At 42.9% G+C, this 17,738-nt stretch overlaps 1 protein-coding gene across 1 annotated transcript in view; it reads right to left on the reverse strand.

The window, feature by feature from the left end:
• Positions 1-13,476: 13,476 nt before the first annotated feature.
• Positions 13,477-17,738, reverse strand: part of Myrfl (myelin regulatory factor like) — a 102,200-nt gene continuing 97,938 nt past the window's right edge. Inside the window, exons 16-17 of the mRNA XM_055626201.1 lie at positions 17,181-17,245; positions 13,477-13,714 (exon numbers count right to left, since the gene is read on the reverse strand). Coding sequence (XP_055482176.1) covers positions 13,477-13,714; positions 17,181-17,245 — 303 coding nt within the window. The remainder of the gene's footprint in view (positions 13,715-17,180; positions 17,246-17,738) is intronic.

Consider the following 17,738-nt stretch of genomic DNA (forward strand, 5'->3'; position numbering starts at 1 on the left):
GAGTCATTTAGAGTGATGCTGTTTTGGGGAAGTCTGTGGTATTTTTCAGCCTGAGTTACTCAGAAAACAGAGCCAGAGGCAACACACTTAGAGTCCTTCTATGTTAGTAGGGATTTTATTCCAAGTGTGAGAGATAGGAGAGAAAAAGGAGGTGGGGAGCCAATATGAGACTACACTGTCAGGCTCAAAGCTGTTATCCAGGACCGGGTGTTTAAAACCACAAGCATACTCAGGTTCCAGAAAATATCCCCAAAAAGTCTGTCCAGAGGGAGAAAGGGGGAAGAATTTATTGGATGTTTTCTTTTGTGTTTGTAAAAGTCAAAAGAGCTGGAGAGTTGGTTAAGAGCACTGCCTGCTCTTCCAGAGGTCCTGAGTTCAATTCCCAGCACCCACATGGTGACTCACAACTATCTATAATGTGATCTAATGCCCTCTTCTGGCATGTAGGTGTACATGCAGATAGAATACTCATCTACATAAACTGTCTGTATATATATATATATACATACACACACACACACACACACACATATATATATATATTTATATATAAAGTAAAAGTCAGAAGAACAGATATAATCTTGCAGGTCTATCCCACACATTCTGCTTGGCTGATCTGGGGCTTGGTTCACACAGCTCTTGCCCAAACCTAAAGGACTGGGAACATGGCTTGGTGGAAGACTTCTTGCCTTGTATACAAGAGGCACAGTTTAGCCCCAGAGCTGCACAAACACTCACATAAAAACTAATCTTATACCTTCTCAGACTTTTGATTAAGGTCAAGTATAGTTTCCCAAGCCTGGACTTTGAGGCTTTCCATGAGCAGTCTTCTAACTGGCCTACCACACTGAGTCCGACCATCAAAACCAGTGCTAGAAGTAGCCAGGTTGGGCCTCATACTCCGTAATTCCAACAGAGCTGAATATTGGCTTCCTTGACACAGAGGACACCTGTCTTAGGGCCATGTTATTCAGAGGCCATAACTTCATTGTTTTGACTTAGTTTCCTAATTCATAAAAAACATAGGAAGAAACATTTCTTCTTAAAAAAAAAAGGAAGAAACCATTGGAATCAACACAGGAAGCCAAGGCTACTGGTAATGAGCAAGGACCTCATTTTCGGACTTCACGACAAACCACAGACAGGTGGGGACAGCATCGTTTTTGCGGATGAGAAACCAAGACCCAGGAATTACATCGAGTGAGAAACCAAGACCCAGGAATTACATCGAGTTAACAAGCTGTCAAGGCCAGCGTTTGAGTCAGCTGCACCCAGCCTCCAAGCCCTTTCCCTTCCTTTGTCTCATTTTGAAACCAATTTTTGAATTTCACAAAGCTGTGTGGGTATGACTCATGAAAACTCAACGGTTTCTGAAAAAGTTAGTGTGTCCTGGGAGTAGAGCCTGCCCCATGCCCAACTCCATAGGTGAACTCTAATTGTCAGCTCATAAATTCTCTGGTAGAAAAAAAGAGAGAAATGTATGAGTCTAATTACGTAATAAGTCACTCCAAACAATTCATTTGTTACTCAGTAAAACAGCACCAAACTGTGAAAAATATATGTTATCATTAAAGACACGGAGCTGAAGAGGCCAAATGCAAGGATACAAACAGGTCCAGGCAGGAAGTGTCTTGCTGCTGGTAACCAGAGGCAACAGAGTGTTGTTTATGTTCATTTGAGAATGTGGCCCAAGGACTTGTGTGGTTTCTTTTGATTATAGCAATTCATTCTATAATCGTTACTGTGGATTAACATGGCACCACACAGCGTGCAGAGGACTCCACGTATTATGTCATTTAGCCCTAATGAGAATCCTTTCGAGCATATATTATCTCTTTTTTATTGTTGGAGCAACTGAGGCTTGGGGCCAGGTGGCACAGAAGTGATATTATCAAGGTTCAACCCTGGTTTCCAGATTCTGAAACGTCTGTCTTCCTCCGGCTGCCTGCCTAGCATCCATTAGTTGGGAGGACCTAATGAGAGAGCTGATTCTTACCTGCTGTGAAACTGTCAACACCCAATCAGTCCCCTGTGCCCTTCTTCAGTTCACTCCCACCCCAACACCTAACCCTAAACAACTCATTTGCTAACCACACATTGCTGTGAGCTTCTGCACATAGTTTTGTTTTGATTTGTTTTCGGGTGACATTCTTCTCTTCTTCTCGTAAATGGTAAACAGTTTTTATCTTTTAGTTCAAGCATCACTTCTTCCAGGAAGCCTTGACAGCAATGCCCAGTCCATTACAACTGTCTGTTCTTTCATCAGGGACCTGACTTGTCTTCCTACAGTGTTTTGTGTTACCTTCCTTAAAGCACATAGCTAATGGAGTCTAAATACTTGACACTGCCTGTTTTCCTGCACTTCACAGTAAGTTCCTGAAGAACTGGAAGTGTAGCTAATTTACAGCCACATCGCTGGCCCTAGCATGGTGCCTAAAACAAAGGAATGGGAGAAATAATTGGTGGTTCTTCAGCTTCATATGTGCAGACTGTCCCAAGATATCACCTTAGTCACTCCTTCGCCAGGTTACCTTACTATTTCTGAACCCCTTAATTTCTGAAGCTGCAGTTTTCTCTATATAACAAGATGGAAGTGTGGCAGATAGGATTAGGAAAACTGATGTCAAGAAAGCTTGAAGACATCAGGATCAGTGACATTAAGGAGGAAATATCCCTTCCTTTGGGAAATCCAGATTAATCTCACCTGTACTTATTGGACATTCTTGTACACAAATTGCACAAAGAATAAAGTGAGAAAGAAAACAAAGCTGCAGACTAATGAGGGAGCATAGAGGGAAACTGGTAGGAGAAGAAAAATAATGAAAATATCCTAGAAAATGTAAAAAAAAAAATCTGTATCATACTGAAGTTTTAAAGAGCAAAACTCAAAATATTCAAAGATGTAGCCAGCATTTGCTATTTTGTGGGTTCTTCTTTCTTCCACCCTTCACCCCTTTTCTTCTTCCCTTTCAACCTCCTATCACTAGTTATGAGAGAAAAAAGGATAAAGAGGAAAGGGTAGAGACCCCTGAATATAAATTGGGGGCCGGAAAGGAGGCAATGTTATCATTAGACTATTTCTTGCTGATTAGGGGCATAGAGTTCCATAGGGCAAATATGGTCCTTGCTGGCAGGATATCTATTTCTTTTGTTGTTGTTTCTTCTTTGTGCATGATTACTTAACAAATGGCTATCCACAGTGACCAACAGTGACCAACAGCAACCAAAAGCAACTAACAGTCACCAACAACCAACCTCACAGGACCCTTGCATTTATTTACCCTCTGAAAAGTCTCCAGAATTACAAACATAGAAACTATCTGCAGCTGGTAAAACCACGCCCTGCTAGAGCATGAGGCAAATCAGCTCCTGCAAAGCAACCCCATAATCCCCACACCTGGGATTAAAATGAAAACATATTCTTATAATATTGCTGTGTTTTTTTTTAAAGAAACCAAAATCACAAACTTGTCATTACACAAAGCAGACCATGTGAGGCAGACACATTTAGCAGATGACAGTTGTCCCACCACACATGCCCTTCTGCGTACAGTCACAGATCATCCAAGGAAGAGGATCTATTTATCTCAAGTTTGCCAATGTAGTTTTTATTCTGAAAGTTCTAAGAGATCAGCTTTCTTCAAGTGACCTTTAAAGTCCCAAGATGCAGACATTTGGTACTCCAGACAATGTTTTAAAATGTTCAAGGAACTGGAACATACGATTTGTGTTTACTGAACATTAGACAGGAAAGAGAGAATGATGTTAAAATGAGATGAGCATGTGTTTCAAAAATGGCTGCCAGCTCCCCCTGATTATTCAGTCACTAGTGAATAATGTATAGTAATAGGTGTAGTTGCTATTTACTGAGGGCTAGGCAGTTTGGCCAGTCAAATGGACTGGTAGGAGATTGGCAAATAAACAAAGGGAGGAAGCTGAAATATTCTTTAGGGTTCTGTATGTGGCTTAGGAAAGCCCCTGCCCCCCCGACACACACACACACTCTGCTCCAAAGCAGTGATATCCCTGTGGCTAAGAGGTTTGGGGCACTGAAAGAAATATGGGAATAACATCCCTTCTTGCTTGGAGCCTAGGACACAAGTCTCTAGTTGAATGATAACCCAATCTCTTTCTTTTAGAAGGTCCTACATTAATAAGAAACAGAGAAACTAAAAAAGTATAGTAGGAACACACAAAACTCCCTATTCTATTTTTCAATTAAGAGAGGAAAAGAAAATTAAATAATGTTACCCATATCTGAAGTAGTCTTCAAAACTACCAAAGTTTTGACTGCGGAATCCAGACTTTCAAACAGTGACTCACATGATCAGAAATTCACAAAAAACAGCTGCCTGAAGATTCATTTTTCTCTTTAATGGCAAGCAATAAGTGAGTAGAAAAGTTCATCCAGCCATGGCAACGTTGACCAGGATTTATGGTATATTGTTCATTCGTAGCTTATTATCCTAGCTAGGTTTATGTCAACCTGACAAAAGAGGGAGTCATTTGAGAGGAAGAAGCCTCAGTTGAGAAGACGCCTCCATAAGATTGGCCTAGAGGAGAAGTCTGGAGTGTGTTTTCTTATGAGTGATTGATGTAGGAAGGCCCAGCCCAATGTGGGTGCTGCTGCCATGAGCAGGTGGTCTGGGTGCTATAAGAGAGCAGGCTGAGCAAGCCATGAGGAAGGAGTAAGCCAGTAAGCAGTGTTCATCCATGGCCTCTGGTTTAGTCCCTGCCCCCAGGTGCCTGCCTTGAGTTCCTGCCTGACTTCCTTCGGTGATGGCCTGTTACCTGAGAGCTGTAAGATGAAGTAAGGCTTTTCCTCCCCAGGTTGCTTTTGGTCATGGTGTTTCATCACAGTGATAGACACTCTAAGACACTTGTATATTCATAGTAGTAATTGTCATTAATTGGACATTGATTCAATTCTATCCTCTATGCTAAAGTAGCATATTAATATTAAGTGTTCATAGTAGCTCAAAATTACTTTTAAAATTATTACCCGTCATTATTCTCTAGAAAGACACTGTGTGAGAGAAATTCTGAGCCCTACCTGTCTTTAGCAAGATGGTAACTGGTACAAATTCACACCTGCCTGCCTGACAATCACCAGCCTGAAGAATGCTATAAGATGTTATATTTGTCAGCAATCATGTAATGGCTCAGTTCCATGCCAGAGCTCAGCATCATAGAGCTATGGTCTGAATTATGCTCAGCTTCAGATACCATCAGTAACTGTCTTAGCTTTAACTGTCATCCTGACACAGCCTAGAGTCACCTGAGGAGGGAGTCTCACTGAAAGGATTTTCCAGATCAGATTAGTCTATGAACATGTCTGTGGGGAATTGTTCTGGTGGTTAATTGATGTAGGAGGGCCCTGTCCAATGTAGACAGCACCATTCCCTCGGCATGTGGCCCCGGGCTAGATAAGACAGGTAGCTAAGCGTGAAGCAGGTCACGTATGCAGAGTTCCTCTGAAGTTTCTCTCCAAGTTTCTATCCTGACTTCCCGTAAGAATGGACTGTACCTGGGGGTGGGGGGGGAGGAGAGCAAATTAAGCCTTTCTTCCCTAAGTTGTGTCTGGTTACCTCAGCAACAGAAATGAACCAGAACAACAAGGCATCGGCTCCTATTGCTCTGCATTTACTGGAGAAACAAAACAGGTTTTGAAATTTTTATTGTCCTTGGTTTTTAAAGGAAGGTTTCGTGTAGGCTTCACTGGCTTGCCTCGAGGACTGGCTGCCCCGGATCCATTCTTCTTAAGCCACATGATCAAGTGTTCTTGGTCACAACCACCCCTAGGAGGGTATTGAGCGCTAACGTTAACTCTTCAGAGTGCTCGACAGAAACAAACCTCCTGAAATGAAGATAGCTATGACATGCAAGCTCTGAATTTGAGGGGATGAAGGGTGGATGCATGAGCTGCTAAGTGTTTGCCGCCCTTGCCTCGGCTACCCACTGCTGGTGCTACAGGCACCTTAAGCCTTTGAGTTTTTCTCTTGTGGAGGCTTTCTCGGGCAGTTCTTTAAACCTTTATTAGACACAGTATTACATAATCTCGCCAGACATTGTGCACAGCTTTTAATCCCAGCATGTGGGAGCTTGAGGAAGGTAGATCTCTGTGAGTTCAAGGCCAGCCTGATCTACATAGGTTCCAGGCCAGACAGGGCTACAGAGTAAGGCCCTGTGTCAAAAACCAAAACAAAACAAACAAAAAATCCAAAGCACAAATACTACATGTATGGTGAAGGAAAATTATCTTTCCTTCCTTTTATCCTTCCTTCCTTCTTTCCTTCCTTCTTTATATATAAAATTTAAAAGAAAGAAAGAAGGAGTGATCATGTCTGGGGACGACCCCACACAGGGTGGCAGGCCTGATGCCACATACCCTAGATCTGAGAGAATATATATTCACAGAAGCTTAGCTGGACAGGAAGAGCAGTGGATGCTAGATCCTCCTTTGCTGTTGCATTCTGGGACAGTGTAGCGGCCTAACACTCAGAATCCAAGCGGTGCCTCCCAAGGCACCAGTGTCTCTTCTGGTGATGAGGGTCTGGGGTCACAGCTTGGTGGGCCCTCCCTTCCTCTGATATTTCTGCATTCACACACAGGTGGGGCTGCCTAGACCTTCTCCACTGAGACTAGGAACTGGGGTGCAAGCTTAGGCTTTTCAGACATAAGATGGGTTGACCCTTGGACTCCAGCCCTTTCCTTCACCTCAGTGTTCTCTCAGGATCCTGGCCAAGTGGCCCCTCCCTACTGGAAGCTCGTGCCCACCCTGGGAGGTCTGCCAGCAGCTAGTTTTCCTAAATTAACCTTTGCTTCTCACTGCAGGATAACCTTGAAGACCTCTGAAGACCAGCTAGCTTCGAGGTTACTGTGTCAAAATATGTTTGCCAACATAGCATCTGTCATGGCTCATGGTTTATGTCTGTTGATGAGAAGACTTTGATTAAACCAAAAGCCTCCGTCGTGTAGCCTTCCTAACAATTCTTGATAGTTTCACCATACACAATCATGATCCTACCAACTCCCGGATCTTTCTACATTTTGAAGTCTTTTTTCTCTAACAGTTCTGTCTGCCTCAGCCACTCACCCTTCTGATAAACTGTGGTCTTCTTATTACTAATATTCACCAACCCTTTGTTAGCTCAGTTTGACTCCCGTACCTCTTAATGTCAATTTCAATAATTTGACCTTAGCCTTTCTAGTCTACTGACCACAGTGCTTTCCCCCAGTTCTTTTCAGTTCTTTTCTCCTCCTGCTTAAAAGTCCCTAACAGTCATGGTCAGCGTGCCTGGGTGATTAGCTACTCCTTTCCTTCACTCTCTAATTCTCCATTAACTTGGCAACACCAGCTGGGGAGACGGCTCGTTAGTAAGGAAGGTGATTGCCAGAGTGTGGAGATCTGAAGTTGAGCTGTAGTGGTTTACATCTGTAATCCCAGCACTAGGGGATGGCAGAGACAAGTGGATCCCCAGAGACAGGTGGATCCCCAGGTCTCTCTAGCTAGTAAGTCCAAATGCGATGAGAAAGCTTGTCTCCTTAAAATTAGTAACTGAAGACACTGATACCAACATCTGGACTCCACATGCATGCATATGTGCTTACAACCACAAATGTGCGTGCACATGCACGCACGCACACACACACACACACACACACACACACACCAGTGAAGAGGAGGAGGAGAGAGAGCAGCAAGGAACTCTAGTTAGACCTAAGCATCCACCTACTGGTGCACAGCTTCTGGCTGAAGGAAAGCCCCCAACCACCTGATTGCCCCGCTCTACTTTCATGACTATAAACACCAAATGGCAACTTCACTGTATTTTTTTTTCTGTTCTATTTATCACTATACTTTCCTAAACTCCTACGTTCCCCCTTCCCCTTTACCCAACGTTTCAGCAAACTTTCTTCCCCATGCTTAGCCCCAGACAAATGGCTTCCTCTCCTAATTCCTTAAGAATATGGAAGCATTCAGAGGAACCCTTTTTCATTTCTCCCAACTTTTTCAACTTGCTTGTCCCAAATTATGCTCGATCCTGAAGGGAAGATGAGGCAGGAACTCAAGGCAGAAACCTGGAGGCAAGAACTGAAGCAGAGGCCACGGAGGAGTGCTGCTTACTGGCTTGCCCTCCTAGCTTGCTGTGGTGGTTTGAATAAGAATGGCCCCCACAGACTCATATATTTGAATGCTTAGTCCTAAAGGAGTGGAACTCTTTGATAGAATTAGAAAGATTAGGCCTTGTTGGAGGAAGTGTGTCGCTGGGAGTGGGCTATGAGGTTTTCAAAAGCCCACACCTGGTCCAGTGTTCTTTTCTCTCTCTCTTTCTCTCTCTCTCTCTCTCTCTCAATAGCTTATGGTAAAACCTCTGAACCGGTAAGCAAGCCCCCAGTTAAATGCTTTCTTTTATAAGAGTTGCCTTGGTGATGGTGTCTCTACCCAGCAATAGAACAATGACTAAGACACTTGCTCACCTTTCTTATAGCACCCTTGACCACCAGCCCAGTGAATGGTGGCACCATTCACAATGTTCTGTGCTCACTCACATCAATCACCAATCAAGAAAATACACCACAGGCTTCCATACAGCTCAATCTTACGCAGACTTCTATTTTCAAATAAGATTCCCTCTTCCCAGATGTATCTCTAGTTGTGTCACCTTGACATAAAACTAGCTAGCATACCTACTAAAGGCCATGTATGTGTCAACTCCACTCCCTTTCAGCCATGATAGGGCATCACTCCAGAAAATACCAACTGACTGTAGTCAAGTTCCTGCCGCCATGATCCCCTTACCATCCCAATGACGGTCCAAAAGGGTCACATAGGAAAGAAGACATGGCGGATAGCACAATCATTCCATTCTTCTTCCGTAGATAACAGCAATGAACTACCTGATGTTCTTATAACTGCATATTAAAACTTTGTGGGTTTCTATGATTTAGCTATGCCATCCACACTGCCCACAGATCATAACTTTACAATTTCTTTAAAAAAAAAATCAATCGTTTTTATTTTCACCTATGTCTAAGCCCCACGAAAGCAGAGTTTTATGGTCTTTTATGCATATTACGTCCCTAGTGCCAGCTGACCTGATGGGTGATAGACACTCGATATAAATTTGTCAATTAAATTAATATAGTGTGATAATTAAGAGTGATTGTCAGGGCTTGAGTGTTGACTCTGTTTACTTGTTAGATGTGTTGCCACAAGTCTGAATTAAATTTTCTTGGCTTCGCTTTTCCTTTTCATCAGTAAGCTGTGTAGATTAAATGAGATAAGCGGCTAAGAAGAATTTAATGGTGTACCTGCCACCTGGTTGGCTCTTCTGCTTTTCTATCAGACTACCACACAAGTTTATTTCAGGCACAACAACAGTATTAAAATCGGCAAGTTTAGTTCACCGAGTAAACCTCCATTTCTGCATTTTTAAATTGCACCAAGTAAACTTCCGTTTCTGCATTTTTAAATATCTGTCACTTCCACAGCTGAAAGAGTTTCGCCTTTGCACACTGCACGCACTGTTTCCCACAGTTCTCTCTGGAGAGGCCTTTCAGCTCACGAGTGAATGCCTTCGGTCCATCTCCCCCAATGGAACCTAATTCAGACAAAGCACGGACTGCACGGGTTTGTGGGCTAAATATGACAGGCAGCTTGTGCTCTCCCTCTTGCTAGGACTGTCTTTCCTCACAGGTTGCTTCTGCAAATGGTTCTAGATTTGCCTTTTTCTAGGTATTTTGCCGGCATGTTTGTACGTGCACCGAGCGTGTGCCTGATGCCCACAGAAGAACATATTTGGTCCTCTAGAACTGGAGCTACAGATGCTGCTGCTGGGAACCAGACCCAAGTTGTCTGCAAGGGCAGCAAGTGCACGTGGCCACTAGGCCGCCTCTCCAGCCTTGCTTCTACCACTTAGCACAGTAACAGGCCCAAACATGGAACATCAGCCTTTGCTGCGTCAGAGATGATGAACCCGTGTCCATTTTCTACCTCTTCCACTTTTTCCTCTTCTGTAAGTGGGTGGAATTCTTTAACTCAAGTTTGATATAGAACGCTTGACCCCTTACACTTACCGTTTATGTTGTCATTGACGAGTGTGGGCAAAGGAGCTCTGACCGGGAGCCCACACATATAATTTAAATGTCAACTTCCTTTTTCCTCTCTGCACATAACAAGAGCTTAATTATCATCAGGCAGCCATTTGGCGTCCGATGTCCAGATGTGGGGACACAGTCAGGAAGAGCTGCTTAGCTAGTCAGGTGAAATGGTTATAGAAATCATGTTATCTTAAAAAACGTGGTTGGTTCCTGATTTTTTTTTTATCTTTATAGCTAATTCTCGTGTCTGGTTGCTGTGAATGATGGTGCTGCCTGTCCGCCACCATAGAAATGCTGGTAGAAGTCACCCTGGAGTGCCGACGGGGAGGCTCAGAGGTAACACACACACTGTGCAAGGGCCTAAGGTCTGTCATGACTACAAAACCTTTTTTTTTTCCCCACTGATAATCATGATGCCTGCTGTTGGTTTCAGATACAGCTCTTTAAAGCAGGCTGAGAACATTTCATGTATACAATCATGTCAGGAAGGTCCTGAGTTAGAGCATGGATATGACTGGCTCAATCACAGTCCATTGAGGATTATAATAAATACATCCATATAGTTTTAATATTGAAAATCAGTTTACTTGGGCAGGAGGAGTAAGGAATTATATCTTGAAAAATAGTCTTGTCCCCAAACCGCACTTTCCATTCAATTCCTTTACTACAGTGCCCTGTCAGAACATGTCAGCTGCGCAGCTGAACGTGAGGGCTAGCTGAGCTCTCATGCTGCCGAACGTATGCACATGACCAACACGAACGTTTTCCAAGTTTGGTCTGTTGTATTCTCCGCCTCTCAACTAACTTAAAATTGGCTTGGAGTTCGTTCTTGGCTCACCCATGTCCTAGCTCCCGCTAAGGCAAGACCTTCCTCAGTCATTCTGTGTTTGAATTCCCCGTCCTCTCTCGGATGCAGGCTGCAGGGTCACCATGTGGCCTATGGAATCACGGGGTGGGGGTGCGGGTGCCGCTTGGCCTATGGGAGTGCTGGGGGTCGGGGCGGGGGGCTACTGGGGAATCACCGGGAGAGCGTGCAGCCCATGAGAGCACCGACACTCAAGGACAAACATTTGTTGTAAACAGAAGGACATTAAGATTTCTTCTTGTTTGTTTGGGTTTGGGCTGCTGTGGCCCCCTAAAGAAGTGATTAAGCGAATAATGTTTTCACTAATTCCCAGCCCTTAGTTTAATAAAGAGACCCCACGCCCCTCAAAAAATCTGGGAAATTTTTTATATGAAAATTCTCATAAGACTATAAAACCGAATCATGTTTTCGCTCCTCTACTGAATCATTTTTTTTTTTTTTTTGTAAAAAGGGAAAGTTATGTGAAATTGGGAGCATCTCAGAAAATTCCTAATCATCCTCGTGTTTGAAATGCACCCTTTCGATTCTTTTCTGGTTAAACTTCCTGTGTACATAAACTCTTTTTTTTATGCTTTGGGTTGCAATAAACTTTTACTTATGTTATGACAATTCCTATCCCTGTTGCCACTTATCTGCTATGCTAAGGGTCAGCCACATCCCTCAGGAAGAATTTTATAGATCACTTTCTTTTTTTTCCATATAGCTCTATTACATACATGAGTTTTCCTCACAGTTTTCAGTGGGTATGTGACTTCTCCTTTTGTAAACTTTCCTTTCTTCACATTTCAATTTCGGGACCTCAAGCCATAGTCCCAAATCTGTTCAGTGACAACTCTGAGGGCCGGCCCGTTATTTCACCAGAACCCACATCTTCCTACCTGTCAGGGCGACCGCCCAAAGCGGTGTCTGCTCCTCAGCGCATCCCCAGCCTGCCTAAAATACACGGCAGAAAGCAGCGATAAATGCTGCATGGTTTATTGATGGCTGCTTTGAGGGTGCTCTCCAGTGATGTGAGCTAGCTATTCTCAAGCATTTATCTGTTAAGGCAATTTAAGTCTATCGTCAAGTGTGGTCTTACATGGTTTCTTCAAAAAAGAAGCCAAATAAAGGCCATTGCTCTCGTTGATGCACGCATAAGAGCTGACTTGAGCGCTTGGCGTTCCTCATCTGTATCTTACCTGAACCCTCTCAAGGGTCCTGGTAGCAGCGGGAGCTTGTCATTTCCACCACCAGAGTGACAAAAGCTCAATCCCAAGGCCACCAGTTTTGTTTAACTTGCATAGTGCAGTCCTTCGTCGTGTTTCCCTCAACAGTTTTATTTCCTTTCTTTTTCTGAGAAAAAGAAAGCCCTGGCTGCCCTGGAACCTGTTCTGTAGGGCTGGCCTCAAACTCACAGAGATCTGCCTGCCTCTGCCTTCTGAGTGCTGGGATCAAAGGCAATTGTCACCAACACCAGGCTTAGGTGTTTTGGGCTTTTTTTTTTTTTTTTCAATTTATTACCAAACAAACACATTTACTTAGTATTTTGTACCTTGATTTTCATGCATATTCGAACATCTGTTACAAACTTAAATGTATAATTTTTCAAATTCCTAACCACGCAAGGAAACATCAATTCCCTTCAAGCTCTCCCTACATCAGCTCTCCCAGCCACTTGCTCTCCATGTCTGTGGCACAAATAATGTCACGGACCTATCCATGATTCAGCCATCTGGGCTATGACTGGAAGAAAGACACTAAATTACCAAATCTTTGCTAAACATGTCAGAGTGCACCCTCACACCAGCCAACACAAAGAGCCCTCCCTCCTTCCTGTCTCCCTCTCCCTCTTTCTATTCACCCCATCCTTACCTCCCTTTCTCGTTCTTTCTCATCGGGTCCCACTAGGTAGCGTAGTCTTCAGCGTAGCTTCAGACTTGAGGTCCCTGCACCTGAGTGCTGGGGTTACAATTGTACACTACCACATACAGCTGCTCTTTGAAAATAATTTTCTTTTCTTTCTTTTTTTTTTTTCTTTTTGAGAAAGTAACTTTCAGGGACAATCTTTAAGACATTGCGTACTAGAGGGACACTTGGTCCTTTCATTCTGGAATGTTATTTTTGTTCTGAATTCTCATAGTCTATATTTGAGTAAGTCATTTTTAAAGAATTCATTGAAAACCAAATGACAGAATTAGTTGGATGATATAAGGACAAGTTTGAGGGCTGACTAAATTGTCCGTAGCAACAATGACTAATTTAATCACTGTTGCTTCGGACAATTGAGTAACACTTCATTTAGCAACTCTCTAAGACTCAAGTCAGTGACTCAAATATTCTAACACAACCTAGTCTAAGACCCGCTAACTTGATCCTTACGTGCTAGGAGTGGTAGCAGAAAGAAGATCTTAAAAGTCTGCATTCTATCTGCTTAGGCCATTGTGTTTCTGCAAGAGCAGAAATGCTGCAAATCCAGGAAAACACTGCAGCCACAGCACGCGACCTTCCTGAAGCTGGGCTGAGGTGCGTCATGCTGCATTCAGCGGTGTGACGGTGTGCCCAGGGCAAGGTGCTGTGTGGTCCAGCGCAGTGACAGTGCGCAGTGAGAGGTGTGCTTGCTGAGGCATGGGCTGCCGTCGGTTCTCCGCAACCTGCTCAGGGACTTGTCCTGAGGGGAGGCGCCTCCTGCCTGCATGCATCCTGCTTGAGACCGTGTGTACATTGTCTGACGAAGGGGTCACTGTATCCACATATGCCTTCCAATATCTGTCCAACAGCATGGGTGATATTTGTGATTTAAAAGACATATGTCTCCTTCTCAATGACCATGAAATAAGGAAATAAAAGCAATTTCTGCTGCCCTCTAAAATCCCAGGATGTGTGTTATTGGTTATAGTGTGTGGACATGTGGACATGTGTGTTTAATATGATGCACATTTGTTTATACAAGACTATGAATGGTTTAAAGAACTTGTTTTTCAAGGTTTTCTCTGTGTAGCCCTGGATGTCCTAGAATGTGTGTTGTAGATCAGGCTAGCTAAGAACTCACAGAGATCACCTATCTCTGCCTCCCAAGTGTTAGGGTTAAAGAACAATTTTGGTATCCTTGTTTTCTCTTTTACTTATATGACTTTGAAACCCACATCAGTTATAAACTTACAGTATTCTGCTCCCAGCAAAAACTATCAGAGCAGATGTCATAGTTACCAGTGTGTTCTCACAGTCTTGTTGGGCGGGTCTGGTCATGAATGACACGGAACACATCTCACTGTGATGGATTGCCATCAGATTCAGCTGATTGAAGACAGCCCCTTGTTTCTAAAGTAATAGCTGTTCTCCAGCCATCAATCCAAGCAAGGCGGCAGTCCGCTCATCATTTAAGATCCCATGTTTGTTAGCAGGGCTCATGACCCCTTTGCTTTCTCCGTTTGACAAATTTGCTTTTATAAGAGACTGTCCTAGTCCATATATCAACTAAACATACCATAAGATAGGGGGAAAAAAACCTACTGTCACTTTTCACTTCTTCTTACTCATCTATTTAATAACTCTGCTGTGCTGAGATTTTATATTATGGAAACGAGAGAGTGAAAGACCAGTGCAACAAAAACACTTCGTTAGTTACACTAACAAAGAATTAGAAGATGACATTAGAAGATGGGGAGACCTCCCATGCTCATGGACAGGCAAAATTCATACTGTAAAAATGATCATCCAACCAAAAGCAACCTATGATTCAGTGAAATATCAGTGAAAGTTACTATTTTACAGACATAAGGGAAAAAAACCAATCCAAAATTATTCTGGAAACATAAAACACCACCACAGAGACAAAGTAATTCTGAGTGGTAAATAGCTGGAGGTATTACTTCACCTGATTTCGAGCTATCCTACAGGATTACAATAGTAAGAACAGCATGGTTCTGGCACAAAACCAGACACCATCACTCAATGGACTGGACTAGACTAGAGGACACAGATACAAACCCACACAACTACAGCCACCTGACTTTTGACAAAAAGGTTAAAAAATGGACACTGGAGGCAAAATATCTCTTCAACAAATCGTGTTGGGAAAAATTGGATACCCAAATGTGGAAAGATGAGACTAGATCCTCCTCTCTTACCATAAACAAAAATCATCTCCAAAGCGATCAAGGACTTCAACATAAACTAAAATTATGAAATAGCTACAAGAAAGATTGATGAATATTTTATAATGGTTAGGCATATGTAAGGAATTTCTAAACAAAATGCTAGAAGTTCACAAGGCAAACCCGACACTTGACAAGTGAGACTTTATGAAGTTAAAAAGTATCTGTAAAGCAAAAGAAGGTGTCAATCAAGGGAAGAGGTGGCCCTGTAGAATGAGAAAAAAATGTGTCACCCATACTTTGGACACAGGATTACTATCTAGAATATACAAAATGGAACTTTGTTCAGTTGTAAGAAACATGAACTTATACAATTTTCAGATAAATGGAGGGAATTGGAAAAATTACACTGAGTGAGGGGAGCCAGGCCCAGAGAGACAATCATTGCATCTTCTCTTTCATATCTGGTTCTTGCTCTGAATCTTCAGTTTTACACATTTAACTTGAAATACCTATGAGAAGCTAGAAAAGGGCCATGGAGGGGGGTGATGCTGTAAGAGTGGGGCAAGCAGAACATGTGACATAAAAGAGGAGACAGGGAATTCTTGGGGGCAGGAAGGTTAAAGTGGAACTGGGGTAGAGAACATAAGGAGGAGACAATAAGCTGGAGAAAGAGGATTAGCCAAAGGGAAGGATCTGTTTTTAAAATACCACATGGAAACCTGCTGGTTTGTTAGACAATTAAAACCACAAGTTAACAAAATAATCAGAAAAGACTGCTCACATATTCCCCGGATAATACCACTCCAAGAAGCCATTGTTTATCAAATAAAAATCCCAGTGCCTGCTGTGAGATACTCCCTTATGGGTCATTGGCCTTAGAGCCTGAGAGGCCCCCAAAACAATCCACACTCTTTCTATCCTCTTGATTTTCTACCAGAACTAAATGACGAGACTCTATTGTTGAAGACACAACATGGCTTCGTTGCAAGATACAGAGAAAGCAAGCTCGAGCCCAGCTTCCTTCCTGCTGGTTAGCTTTCACAGGCTCCTGGTAAAGCAGACATGGTAAATCCCAATTTTGAGCCCTATACACTAAAAGGCAACCTGACCTCCTAGATGTGCCCAGTGGTGCAGTAGTAGCACAACCATTAAGGGGGTAATCAACTACTCTATGAATCTGAGGCCCACTCCGTAAGAGGGAATGTATAACCCAATCAAAAACCCATAGCTCAGGTGGTCATAAGCTCTAGAAGAGCCACTCATGTGGCTTAGCTAATTCGACATAGCATTAAACTGCAGTCTAAATATTAACGCTTTATAATAACGGTATACAAACTCTTCTCTCACCCTCGATGGATGAAGCTTCCCCTTATGGTAAACAGTAGCGGATGCGGTATGACCACACTCAAGAGACTTTGAATAAACGGTGGTCCAATGCTCAGCACTAAACAGGACATTTCACCTGCTCTGAGGCTCAAGGAACATTGCTGAAGAGGGTGTGGAAAGAATGTAAGGGCCAAGAAACAGGGAGAAGGGCTGCAAAAATCCTATCTTCGTGTCACTACCCAGCCATTGCAAATACAATTGCGCAGCAGTTATAGTTGCTTGCACAAGATGGGGCCTGTCATGCAACTAATAATGAACATGGAGGGAATCACAAGACTTCACCCCTCCCTGTTGAACTATTGATGCCCAATAGATTCTAGGGGTGGGAAAGTCCTTGTCGTCAGTTACGTACCAAACATTGATCCCACCAAGCTCCATTGTCTGGTTCCAAACCTATGATCACATGGAGGGTCCTAGTTAAAATCAGTGGGTCAAAAAAAAAAAAAAGAAAGAAAGAAAGAAAGAAAGCAAAAAGACATGAATACAGAAAAGAGATGTGTAAGGAAGATAGGGATAATGGCAGGGAAGAGAGACTGGGAAGAGGGAGGGGGTGAGAGTAAACAGAACCCACTATGTACATGTATGAAAGTCAAATAAATTTCATCTGTCAAAAAGTTTGTTTTTCACAATTTCTCTACTCCCCTTTATAGAAAGACCGACTTTCACATTCTCATCGCTTATGTTAAGAGCCACACTAGATAACGTTGAAGCCGTTTAGTCAACCTTCTAACATAATTAGGAAAGCTCACGCGTTCGTCCCTTCATCTTCAGCCTGACCGAATGGGACAATGACAAAGACATGGAGCTCTTTCATCTGAGGTACACAGACCAGACAGATCTGTGATTTTATGCCTTTCTCCATTTGGGGGGGAGTTTCCGGCCGTTCTTTATTTGAATAACTTTTCTTCCCCACAGTCTTTCTCCTCTGCCTGTGGAAACCCGCTGTGTGAGAGTTAAACCGGTCACGATGTGTCCAGATTGCTGAGGCTCTCTCCAGTGCTCAAGTCAGGCAACTTCTCTTTTCCTAGTCTCAAGTTCTCGACTTTCTCCTGTGTTTTATTCATTCAGTTATTGATTACATCCAGGAAGGGTTTTAAACGGTTTCAAATTCTATCTTTATTGGCACACTGTAATTATAAGGATCGACGGGATGCAGTGTGGTATTTCAACATATTCGTACAATATATGATGATCAGGTGTGGATAACTGGCAGATTCGTTGCCTCAAATACTGATTTACTTCATGCTGGGAGTATGTTATTATTTTGAAATATTCAGTGAGTCATTGACTATTATCCTACTGTTATC

This window comes from Psammomys obesus, unplaced genomic scaffold (assembly GCF_907164565.1).
Source record: "Psammomys obesus unplaced genomic scaffold, mPsaObe1.curated_primary_1811, whole genome shotgun sequence".
Lineage (NCBI taxonomy): Eukaryota > Metazoa > Chordata > Mammalia > Rodentia > Muridae > Psammomys > Psammomys obesus.